Source organism: Octopus sinensis, linkage group LG14, assembly GCF_006345805.1.
Source record: "Octopus sinensis linkage group LG14, ASM634580v1, whole genome shotgun sequence".
In the NCBI taxonomy this organism is placed as follows: Eukaryota; Metazoa; Mollusca; class Cephalopoda; order Octopoda; family Octopodidae; genus Octopus; species Octopus sinensis.
The window spans coordinates 24,804,070-24,820,146 of NC_043010.1; the positions used below are offsets into that span (position 1 = coordinate 24,804,070).

Here is a 16,077-nt window from a genome sequence, read left to right on the forward strand (position 1 = left end):
AACAACAACACCAACAGCAACACCAACAACATCACTTACAACAACAGCTACAACCTCACCAACAACCACACCTACAACCTCAGCCACAACTACACCTACAACCACACAAACAACAACACCAACAACAACACCTGCAACCACACCAACAACAACACCTACAACCAGACCTACATCCACACCAACAACACCTACAACCACACCAACAACCACACCTACAACTACACCTACAACCACACCTACAACCACCCCAACAATCACACATACAACCACGCCAACATCCACACCAACAACCACACCAACAACAACACCTACAACTACAGCAACAACTTCAACAACAACCACATCAACAACCACACCAACAACAACACCAACAGCAACACCTACAACCACACTTACAACCCCACCAACAACCAATATTCCAAGCACACCAACAACAACACCTGCAACCACACCAAGAACAACATCTACAACAACACCAACAGCAACACCTACAACCACACCTGCAACCACACCAACAACCACACCAACAACAACGCCAACAACTACACCAACAACAACACCAACTATCACACCTACATCCACACCTACAATCACACCAACAACGACACCTACAACCACACCAACAACAACACCAAAAACAACACCGACAACTACACCAACAACAACACCTACAACCACACCAACAACCACATCAACAACAATACCAACAACCACACCAACAACAACACCCAAAACCACACCTACAACCACACCAACAACCACACCTACAACAAAACCAACAGCAACACCTACAACCACTCCTACAACCTCACCAACAACCACACCTACAACCTCCCTAACAACCACACCAACAACAACACCTACAACCACTCCAACAACAACACCAACTACCACACCAACAACCACACCTACAACAACAACAACAACAACACCCACAACAACACCAACAACCACACCAACAAAAACACCTACAACCACTCCAACCACCACACCAACTACTACACCAACAACAACACCCACAACCACACCTACAATCACACCAACAACCACACCTACAACCTCCCTAACAACCACACCAACAACAACACCTACAACCACTCCAACCACCACAAAAACTACTACACCAACAACCACACCTACATCCACACCAACAACAACACCTACAACCACACCTACAACCTCACCAACAACCACACCAACAACAACACCTACAACCACTCCAACCACCATACCAACTACTACACCAACAACCACACCAACATCCACACCAACAACAACACCTACAACCAAACCTACAACCTCCCTAACAACCACACCAACAACAACACCTACAACCACTCCAACAACCACACCAACTACTACACCAACACCCACACCTACATCCACACCAACAACACCTACAACCACACCAAGAACAACACCTACAACCACACCAACATCCACACCAACAACAACACCTACAACCACACCTACAACACACCCAACAACCACACCTACAACAACACAAACATCCACACCAACAACAACACTTACAACCACACCTACGAACTCTCCAACCACCACACCAACAACATCTAAAACCACACCAACTACTACACCAACAACCACACCTACATCCACACCAACAACACACCTACAACCTCAGCCACAACTACACCTACAACCACACAACAACAACAACAACAACACCTACAACCACACCAACAACCACACCAACTACTACACCAACAACCACACCAACATCCACACCAACAACAACACTACAACCACTCCAACAACAACACCAACAACCACACCAACAACAACAACACCTACAACCACTCCAACAACCACACCAACAACACACCAACTACTACACCAACACCCACACCTACATCCACACCAACAACACCTACAACCACACCAAGAACAACACCTACAACCACACCAACATCCACACCAACAACAACACGTACAACCACACCTACAACCACACCAACAACCACACCTACAACAACACAAACATCCACACCAACAACAACACTTACAACCACACCTACGAACTCTCCAACCACCACACCAACAACATCTAAAACCACACCAACTACTACACCAACAACCACACCTACATCCACACTAACAACACCTACAACGACACAAACAACTACACCTACCACAACACTTACGACCACACCTACAACCACACCAACAACCACACCTACAAGCACACCAACAACAGCACCAGCATCAACACCTACAACCACGCCAACAACCACTCCAACATCCACACCCACAACAACACCTACAACAACACCTTCGACCACACCAACAACAAAACCAACAACCTCACCAACAACGACACCTACAACAACAACTACAACCTCACCAACAAGCACACTTACAATCTCAGCCACAACCACACCTACAACCACACCAACAACCACGCCCACAACCACACCAACAACAACACCTGCAACCACAACAACAACAACACCTACAACCAGACCTACAACCACCCCAACAACCACCACCTACAACCACACCAACATCCACACCAACAACCACACCAACAACAACACCTACAACTACAGCAACAACCACACCAACAACCACATCAACAACAACACCAACAACAACACCAACAACAACACCTACAACCACACTTACAACCCCACCAACAACCACATCTTCAACCTCACCAACAAACACACCACCAACCACACCTACAACCACACCAACAACAACACCAACAACAACACCATCAACAACACCAACTATCACACCTACAACCACACCCACACCACACCAACAACAACAACACCAACAACAACACCAACAACAACACCTACAACCACCCTACAACCTCCCTCACAAACACACAAACAACGACACCTACAGCCACTCCAACCACCACACCAACTACTACACCAACAACCACACCAACCACTACACCAACAACCACACCTACATCAACACAAACAACCACCACTTCAACTACACCTACAACCACACCTACAACCACACCAACAACCACACCTACAACCAGACCAACATCCACACCAACAACAAGACCTACAACAACACCCACAACCACACCTACAACCACACCAACAACCACACCTACAACAAAACCAACAGCAACACCTACAACCACTCCTACAACCTCACCAACAACCACACCTACAACCTCCCTAACAACCACACCAACAACAACACCTACAACCACTCCAACAACAACACCAACTACCACACCAACAACCACACCTACAACAACAACAACAACAACACCCACTACCACACCTACAATCACACCAACAACAGCACCTACAACCACTCCAACAACACCTGCAACCACACCAACAACAACACCTACAACCAGACGTCCAACCTCACCTACAACCACACACCAACAACCACCACCTACAACCACACCTACAACAACACCAACACCACACCAACAAAAACACCTACAACCACTCCAACCACCACACACCAACTACTACACCAACAACAACACCCACAACCACACCTACAATCACACCAACAACCACACCTACAACCTCCCTAACAACCACACCAACAACAACACCTACAACCACTCCAACCACCACAAAAACTACTACACCAACAACCACACCTACATCCACACCAACAACAACACCTACAACCACACCTACAACCTCACCAACAACCACACCAACAACAACACCTACAACCACTCCAACCACCACACCAACTACTACACCAACAACCACACCAACATCCACACCAACAACAACACCTACAACCAAACCTACAACCTCCCTAACAACCACACCAACAACAACACCTACAACCACTCCAACAACACCTGCAACCACACCAACAACAACACCTACAACCAGACGTCCAACCTCACCTACAACCACACCTACAACAACACCAACAACCACACCTACAACAACACCAACAACCACACCAACAAAAACACCTACAACCACTCCAACCACCACACCAACTACTACACCAACAACAACACCCACAACCACACCTACAATCACACCAACAACCACACCTACAACCTCCCTAACAACCACACCAACAACAACACCTACAACCACTCCAACCACCACAAAAACTACTACACCAACAACCACACCTACATCCACACCAACAACAACACCTACAACCACACCTACAACCTCACCAACAACCACACCAACAACAACACCTACAACCACTCCAACCACCACACCAACTACTACACCAACAACCACACCAACATCCACACCAACAACAACACCTACAACCAAACCTACAACCTCCCTAACAACCACACCAACAACAACACCTACAACCACTCCAACAACCACACCAACTACTACACCAACACCCACACCTACATCCACACCAACAACACCTACAACCACACCAAGAACAACACCTACAACCACACCAACATCCACACCAACAACAACACGTACAACCACACCTACAACCACACCAACAACCACACCTACAACAACACCAACATCCACACCAACAACAACACTTACAACCACACCTACGAACTCTCCAACCACCACACCAACAACCACACCAACAACATCTACAACCACACCAACTACTACACCAACAACCACACCTACATCCACACTAACAACACCTACAACGACACAAACAACTACACCTACCACAACACTTACGACCACACCTACAACCACACCAACAACCACACCTACAAGCACACCAACAACAGCACCAACATCAACACCTACAACCACGCCAACAACCACTCCAACATCCACACCCACAACAACACCTACAACAACACCTTCGACCACACCAACAACAAAACCAACAACCTCACCAACAACGACACCTACAACAACAACTACAACCTCACCAACAAGCACACTTACAATCTCAGCCACAACCACACCTACAACCACACCAACAACCACGCCCACAACCACACCAACAACAACACCTGCAACCACAACAACAACAACACCTACAACCAGACCTACAACCACCCCAACAACCACACCTACAACCACACCAACATCCACACCAACAACCACACCAACAACAACACCTACAACTACAGCAACAACCACACCAACAACCACATCAACAACAACACCAACAACAACACCAACAACAACACCTACAACCACACTTACAACCCCACCAACAACCACATCTTCAACCTCACCAACAAACACACCACCAACCACACCTACAACCACACCAACAACAACACCAACAACTACACCATCAACAACACCAACTATCACACCTACAACCACACCCACAACCACACCAACAACAACACCAACAACAACACCAACAACAACACCTACAACCACACCTACAACCTCCCTAACAAACACACAAACAACGACACCTACAGCCACTCCAACCACCACACCAACTACTACACCAACAACCACACCAACCACTACACCAACAACCACACCTACATCAACACAAACAACCACCACTTCAACTACACCTACAACCACACCTACAACCACACCAACAACCACACCTACAACCAGACCAACATCCACACCAACAACAAGACCTACAACAACACCTACAACCTCACCAACAACAACATCTACAACCTCTCCAACCACCACACCAACAACCACGCCAACAACAACAATTACAACCACACCTACAACAACACCAACAACCACACCCACAACCTCTCCAACCACCACACCAACAACACCACCAACAACAACACCTACAACCACGCCAACAACCACTCCAACATCCACGCCCACAACAACACCTACAACAACACCTTCGACCACACCAACAACAAAACCAACAACTTCACCAACAACGACACCAACAACAACACCAACAACTACACCTACAACCACACCTACAACCTCACCAACAACCACACCTACAACCTCTCCAACCACCACACCAACAACAACAGCAACAACAACACCTACAACCACTCCAACAACCACTCCAACATCCACACCCACAACAACACCAACAACAACACCTTCGACCACACCAACAACAAAACCAACAACCTCACCAACAACGACACCAACAACAACACCAACAACTACACCAACAACCACACCAACGACAACACCAACAGCAATACCTACAACCACTCCAACCACCACACCAACAACAACACCTACAGCAACACCTGCAACCTCACCAACAACTACACCTACAACCTCTCCAACCACCACACCAACAACAACACCAACAACAACACCTACAACCACGCCAACAACTACTCAATCATCCACACCCACAACAACACCTACAACAGCACCTTTGACCACACCAACAACTAAACCAACAACCTCACCAACAACTACACCAACAGCCACACCTACATCCACACCAACAACACCTACAACCTCTCCAACCACCACACCAACAACAACACCAACAACAATACCAACAACCACTCCAACTACCACACTAACAACAACACCTACATCCACGCCAACAACCACACCAACATCCTCACCAACAACAACACCAACAACTACACCAACAACCACACCAACGACAACACCAACAACAATACCAACAACCACTCCAACCACCACACTAACAACACCTACAACCACGCCAGCAACCACACCAACATCCTCACCAACAACAACACCTACAACAACACCTAGAACTTTACCAACAACCACACCTACAACCTCTCCAACCACCACACCAACAACTACACCAACAACCACACCAACAACCTCCCTAACAGCCACACCAACAACACCTACAACCACTCCAACCACCACACCAACTACTACACCAACAACCACACCTACATCCACACCAACAACACCTACAACCACACCAACAACCACACCTTCAACTACACCTACAACCACACCTACATCCACACCAACAACCACACCTACAACCACACCAACATCCTCACCGACAACAACACCTACAACCACACCTACAAACTCACCAACAACAACACCTACAACCTCTCCAACCACCACACCAACAACCACGCCAACAGCAACACCTACAACCACACCTACAACCTCACCAACAACCACACCTACAACCTCTCCAACCACAACACCAACAACAACACCTACAACCACGCCAACAAACACTCCAACATCAACGCCCATAAAAACACCTACAACAACACCTTCCACCACACCAACAACCACACCAACAACGACACCAACAACAACACCAACAACTACACCAACAACCACACCTACATCCACACCAACAACACCTGCAACCTCTCCAACCACCACACCAACAACAACACCAACAACAACACCTACAACCACGCCAACAACTACTCAAACATCCACACCCACAACAACACCTACAACAACACCTTCGACCACACCAATAACAAAACCAACAACCTCACCAACAACGACACCAACAACAACACCAACAACTACACCAACAACCACACCAACGACAACACCAACAACAATACCTACAACCACTCCAACCACCACACCAACAACAACACCTACAACCACGCCAACAACCACACCAACATACTCAACAACAACAACACCTACAACCACACCTACAACTTCACCAACAACCACACCTGCAACCTCTCCAACCACCACACCAACAACTACACCAACAACCACACCACAAACCTCCCTAACAACCACACCAACAACAACACCTACAACCACTCCAACCACCACACCAACTACTACACCAACAACCACACCTACATCCACACCAACAACACCTACAACTACACCAACAACCACACCTTCAACTACACCTACAACCACACCTACATCCACACCAACAACCACACCTACAACCACACCAACATCCACACCAACATCAACACCTACAACCACACCTACAACCTCACCAACAACAACACCTACAACCTCTCCAACCACCACACCAACAACCACGCCAACAGCAACACCTACAACCACACCAACATCCACACCAACATCAACACCTACAACCACACCTACAAACTCACCAACAACCACACCTACAACCTCTCCAACCACAACACCAACAACACACCAACAACAACACCTACAACCACGCCAACAAACACTCCAACATCCACGCCCATAACAACACCTACAACAACACCTTCCACCACACCAACAACCACACCAACAACGACACCAACAACAACACCAACAACTACACCAACAACCACACCTACATCCACACCAACAACACCTACAACCTCTCCAACCACCACACCCACAACAACACCTACAACAACACCTTCGACCACACCAATAACAAAACCAACAACCTCACCAACAACGACACCAACAACAACACCAACAACAACACCTTCGACCACACCAACAACAAAACCAACAACCTCACCAACAACGACACCAACCACCACACCAACAACTATACCTACAACCACACCAACAACCTCCCTAACAACCACACCAACAACAACACCTACAACCACTCCAACCACCACACCAACTACTACACAAACAACCACAACTACATCCACACCAACAACACCTACAACCACACCAACAACAACACCTACAACTACACCTACAACCACACCTACGACCACACCAACAACCACACCAACAACAACACCTACAACCACACCTACAACCTCACCAACAACCACACCTACAACCTCTCCAACCACCACACAAACAACAGCACCAACAACAACACCTACAACCACGCCAACAACCACTCCAACATCCACATCCACAACAACACCAACAACCTCACCAACAACGACACCTTCGACCACACCAACAACAAAACCAACAACCTCACCAACACGACACCAACCACCACACCAACACAACACCTACAACAACACCAACAACACACCAACGACAACACCAACGACAATACCTACAACCACTCCAACCACCACTCCAACAACAACACCTACAACCACGCCAACACCACACACCCCATCCTCACCAACAACAACACCTACAGCCACACCTACAACCTCACCAACAACTAAACCTACACCTCTCCAACCACCACACCAACAACAACACCAAAACAACACCTACAACCACGCCAACAACTATTCAAACAACCACACCCACAACAACACCTACAACACCTTCGACCACACCAACAACAAAACCAACAACCTCACCAACAACACACCAACAACCACACCAACAACGACACCAACAACAACACCTACAACAACACCTTCCACCACACCAACAACAACAACACCTACAACCACGCCAACAACCACACCAACATCCTCACCAACAACAACACCTACAACCACACCTACAACTTCACCAACAACCACACCTACAACCTCTCCAACCACCACACCAACAACTACACCAACAACCACACCAACAACCTCCCTAGCAACCACACCAACAACACCTACAACCTCTCCAACCACCACACCAACAACCACACCTACAACAACACCAACAACCACACCTACATCCACACCAACAAACACACCTACATCCACACCAACAACACCTACAACCACACCAACAACCACACCTTCAACTACACCTACAACCACACCTACAACCACACCAACATTCACACCAACAACCACACCAGCATCCACACCAACAACAACACCTACAACCACACCTACAACCTCACCAACAACAACACCTACAACCTCTCCGACCACCACACCAACAACCACGCCAACAGCAACACCTACAACCACACCTACAACATCACCAACAACCACACCTACAACAACACCAACAACCACACCTACAACATCACCAACAACCACACCTACAACTTCTCCAACCACCACACCAACAACAGCACCAACAACAACACCTACAACCACGCCAACAGCCACTCCAACATCCACACCCACAACAACACCTACAACAACACCTTCGACCACACCAACAACCTCACCAACAACGACACCAACAACAACACCAACAACTACACCAACAACAACAACACCAACAACTACACCAACAACAACAACACCTACAACCTCTCCAACCACCACACCAACAACAACACCAACAACAACCCCTTCGACCACACCAACCCCTTCGACCACACCAACAACAAAACCAACAACCTCACCAACAACGACACCAACAACAACACCAAAAACTACACCAACAACAACACCAACGACAACACCAACAACAATACCTACAACCACTCCAACCACCACACCAACATCCTCACCAACAACAACACCTACAGCCACACCTCCAACCTCACCAACAACTAAACCTACAACCTCTCCAACCACCACACCAACAACAACACCAACAACAACACCTACAACCACGCCAACAACTCTTCAAACAACCACACCCACAACAACACCTACAACACCTTCGACCACACCAACAACAAAACCAACAACCTCACCAACAACTACACCAACAACCACACCAACGACAACACCAACAACAATACCTACAACCACTCCAACCACCACACCAACAACAACACCTACAACCACGCCAACAACCACACCAACAACCTCACCAACAACAACACCTACAACCACACCTACAACTTCACCAACAACCACTCCTACAACCTCTCCAACCACGACACCAACAACTACACCAACAACCACACCAACAACCTCCCTAACAACCACGCCAACAACAACACCTACAACCACTCCAACCACCACACCAACTACTACACCAACAACCACACCTACATCCACACCAACAAACACACCTACATCCACACCAACAACACCTACAACCACACCAACAACCACACCTTCAACTACACCTACAACCACACCTACAACCACACCAACATTCACACCAACAACCACACCAGCATCCACACCAACAACAACACCTACAACCACCCCTACAACCTCACCAACAACAACACCAACAACCTCTCCGACCACCACACCAACAACCACGCCAACAGCAACACCTACAACCACACCTACAACATCACCAACAACCACACCTACAACAACACCAACAACCACACCTACCACATCACCAACAACCACACCTACAACTTCTCCAACCACCACACCAACAACAACACCAACAACAACACCTACAACCACGCCAACAGCCACTCCAACATCCACACCCACAACAACACCTACAACAACACCTTCGACCACACCAACAACCTCACCAACAACGACACCAACAACAACACCAACAACTACACCAACAACCACACCTACATCCATACCAACAACACCTACAACCTCTCCAACCACCACACCAACAACAACACCAACAACAACCCCTTCGACCACACCAACCCCTTCGACCACACCAACAACAAAACCAAGAACCTCACCAACAACGACACCAACAACAACACCAAAAACTACACCAACAACAACACCAACGACAACACCAACAACAATACCTACAACCACTCCAACCACCACACCAACAACAACACCTACAACCACGTCAACAACCACACCAACATCCTCACCAACAACAACACCTACAACCACACCTACAACTTCACCAACAACCACACCTACAACCTCTCCAACCACCACACCAACAACTACACCAACAACCACACCAACAATCTCCCTAACAACCACACCAACAACAACACCTACAACCACTCCAACCACCACACCAACTACTACACCAACAACCACACCTACATCCACACCAACAACCACACCTACATCCACACCAACATCACCTACAACCACACCAACAACCACACCTTCAACTACACCTACAACCACACCTACAACCACACCAACAATCACACCAACAACCACACCAACATCCACACCAACAACAACACCTACAACCACACCTACAACCTCACCAACAACAACACCTACAACCTCTCCGACCACCACACCAACAACCACGCCAACAGCAACACCTACAACCACACCTACAACATCACCAACAACCACACCTACAACATCACCAACAACCACACCTACAACCTCTCCAACCACCACACCAACAACAACACCAACAACAACACCTACAACCACGCCAACAGCCACTCCAACATCCACACCCACAACAACACCTACAACAACACCTTCGACCACACCAACAACCTCACCAACAACGACACCAACAACAACACCAACAAATACACCAACAACCACACCTACATCCACACCAACAACACCTACAACCACTCCAACCACCACACCAACAACAACACCAACAACAACACCTACAACCACGCCAACAACCACTCCAACATCCACACCAACAACAACACCTACAACAACCCCTTCGACCACACCAACCCCTTCGACCACACCAACAACAAAACCAACAACCTCACCAACAACGACACCGACAACAACACCAACAACTACACCAACAACCACACCAACGACAACACCAACAACAATACCTACAACCACTCCAACCACCACACCAACAACAACAGCTACAACCACGCCAACAACCACACCAACATCCTCACCAACAACAACACCTACTACCACACCTACAACCTCACCAACAACCACACCTACAACCTCTCCAACCACAACACCAACAACTACACCAACAACCACACCAACAACAACACCTACAACTACAGCAACAACTTCATCAACAACCACATCTACAACCACACCAACAACAACACCAACAACAACACCTACAACCACGCCAACAACCACTCCAACAACCACACCTACAACCATGCCTCCAAGCACACCAACAACAATACCTGCAACCACGCCAACAACAATACCAACAACACCCACAACCACACCAACAACAACACCAACAACAACACCAACAACAACACCCACAACCACACCAACAACAACACCCACAACCACACCTACAATCACACCAACAATGACACCTACAACCACACCAACAACAACACCTACAACCACTCCTACAACCTCACCAACAACCACACCTACAACGTCCCTAACAACCACACCAACAACAACACCTACAACCACTCTAACCACCACACCAACTACTACACCAACAACCACACCTACATCCACACCAACAACACCTACATCCACACCAACAACCACACCTACACCCACACCAACAACCACACCAATAACAATACCAACAACTACACCTACAACAACACCAACTACTATACCAACAACCTCACCAACAGCCACACCCACAACCTCACCAACAACCACACCAACAACTACACCTACAACTACTTCAACCACCACACCAACAACAACACCTGCAACCACACCAAGTCCTACACCATCAACCACACCTACATCCACACCAACAACACCTACAACCACACCAACAACAACACCTACAACCACACCAACAACCACCCCTACAACCACCGCCTCATCAACGTTATCTACTCTTTATTGCACTACATATTCTCTGACCTCTCTTGTTCCTACATCTGCTACTTCATCCGTTTTCTCAATTCCAACCTCTCTGCTACCCTCGAGTGGAACTACCTATTTGTCTACTTCCGTTTTCGCTTCCACTATTTCTTCTCTCATTAGTACAACCACACCAACCACCCCAGAATCTACAACTCCAATCACTACCCCCACAACGCCAACAACATCACCAACAACAACGCCATCATCACCAGCAACAACGTCAATCTCAACTCCAACAACATCTCCAACATCCTCACCAACAACCACAGCAACAACCACACTATCACTAGCTCCAACTACAACACCTTCAACAACACCTACTACCACTCCAACAACGGCACCCACATCAACAAACAGTTCTTTTGCAACCAACAGTACCTCTGCAGCAAACAGTACCTCTGCAGCAAACAGTACCTCTGCAGCAAACAGTACCTCTGCAGCAAACAGTTCCCCAGCAGCAATACCATCTGAAGCCCCCACAAATATTTTTTTGGCCCCCAGTCCTCCTCCTTTCAAAGCCTTTACTCAATTACCTTATTTCACTATATTGAATCTGTCGGATGGTTTTGCTATATACTGCTATACAAATGTACCTAGTTCGGCTACAGAGCCTTCAAAACCGTCTCAAAGTGAACCCGTATCCTCTGATTTCACGTCCGATGTCACTACTCCTCTGACGACATCAAAAGCGCCTTTGACCACAGTTTCGTCTGAGTTATCCACCCCTAGTTATGAAACAACGCTTTTGGAAACTTCTTCGCCGTTGTTAACAACTCCAACAACAGCTACGCCTACCACGCCATCTACAGAACAAACTACATCCACTCCAACACCGATAACTACACCAACAACCATACGACCAACAACACTAATAACAACAGCAACCACCATGCCAGTAACAACAACACCAACAGCATCGCCAACAACAACACCAATATCTACGCCAACAGCAGCGACAACTATGCCAACAATCACGTCAACAACAACTACGCCTACCACGCCATCTACAGTACAAACTACATCCACTCCAACACCGATAACTACACCAACAACATTAATAACAACAGCAACCGCCATGCCAGCAACAACGCCTGCAACAACAACACCAACACAATCGCCAACAACAACACCAACTACCATGCCAACTACCACACCAACAACAACACAAACTACCACACCAACCACCCCTTTTGCAACATTTTCTAGTGCAACAACTACAACGTTTGACCAAAGTACAGCTGCAGTTCCTTTATATTCCAGAGTTAAGCTGTGGAAGGTGAATTCGAAATACGTCAGACGTTGCCGTTGTAAATTTCGTAAATGTCGCCGTTTACATAGTCAGAGTCGACCCCCTTGTCTTTGCATATCGCGACATCTTAGACGTTGTCAATGTCTCAGTAGGGTGAGAAAATTTCGTCGTTCTCCTACTTTGCGAAAACATCCTCACCGTCGTAGTCACAGACGAATTCACTTCAACCGTCGTTTCCCTCCGCGTCGCAATGCCTCTCGTCACAACACTCGACGAGGCTACCTACCACCCCGTCGCCGTTCACGAAACCGCATCTCACAAAGGCGAACTTCGCCTCGTTACCCTCTACGTACGCGTTGTCATCACGGTGGCTCTCGTAGTGTTGACTCTTCAAGAATAAGCCACACCTCAAGACGTCATTTCCAAGTGTTGTCTCAACATTATACGCCACCACAAAGTTAAATTCGCTTTGACCGGGTTTACTCTGACGATCACAACTGAATACAACCCCAAATTTAATAACACCTGGACTTTGTGGGATAAGTAGTATTTTGTTCGGTCATATAGCAACGACTTTCCCAAGGTCAGCATTTTGGGAATATAATCTAATTAAATATAAACCCAAGAAAACAAGCCCCACTGCCAACATTCAGATTAAACGAACATTTCCTTGCTAACTTTATTCCTATGCAAGTAACTCGTTCTCATGTACTAAGTGAATTCTATAAAGTTCTTTTTTTTTGCAACCATTAGACTGCATTCAAAGGCACAATTTCAATAAACAACTAGAAAATCTATTCAACATTCAAGCTGATGAAATAAAATTGGGTGATAAACATGCCCACATCTTACACTTTTTACCGTGGAATATCTAATACTTTATATATATATAAATGAACTAGTTACAAAATGGCCATTTAAAAAATTCAATTGTACGGTATTTTCAACGAAAGTTGTAAAGAATGTTAGCGGAATTGCTGCGCATACCTTTTGTTTGTATGTTACAATTAACTTTCAACATATTTGGTATGGATTTTCTTTATGTTAATTAACTTTTTCCTCTTCGGTTACTTATGAAATTTTATCATTCATTATCGCTGGTTGCACTCATTAGACAGCGGCCACGCTGTGGCACTGCTATAAAGGGTTATAGTCAATCATACCGATGCCAGTACTTATTAAGATGTTATACGTAACCTATATTAGCAATCTAAGTATATATATATATAATAGAAATATTAAAATTACTAAATCTCTCTAAAGGAGATTACGGCAGCGTTACTGGATATTAATAGTTATCGCCAAACTAATATGGCAGTCCATAAATATAAGACTAAAGCTGTCGCTGATTAGCTCCAAGAGGCCATCGCCTCTAGCTAGCTATATGACACACGAACCTGCGTCCATTACAACCTTCGAACAGGGGAGGTCAGCCGCTTCACCTTGCTGGTCAGACATCTGCAGACATGCTTCAGGGTTGTTGCCCTTTATCAATAAAATCTTCGAACAGACGGTC

General features: G+C 46.7%; 2 protein-coding genes across 2 annotated transcripts; both read left to right on the forward strand.

The window, feature by feature from the left end:
- Positions 1 to 262: 262 nt before the first annotated feature.
- On the forward strand, positions 263 to 727 carry LOC118766047 (integumentary mucin C.1-like; the record flags this gene model as incomplete). The annotated part of the gene is made up of 1 exon (XM_036509200.1): positions 263 to 727. A coding segment is annotated over one exon (465 nt), but the record flags the coding sequence as incomplete, so codon positions are not given.
- An 84-nt stretch (positions 728 to 811) lies between these two features.
- Positions 812 to 15,837, forward strand: LOC115219024 (mucin-2-like; the record flags this gene model as incomplete). Its single annotated transcript, XM_036508732.1, has 5 exons — positions 812 to 1,217; positions 3,878 to 4,702; positions 4,889 to 5,162; positions 8,399 to 8,689; positions 13,091 to 15,837. Coding segments are annotated over 5 exons (3,729 nt in total), but the record flags the coding sequence as incomplete, so codon positions are not given.
- Positions 15,838 to 16,077: the final 240 nt, after the last annotated feature.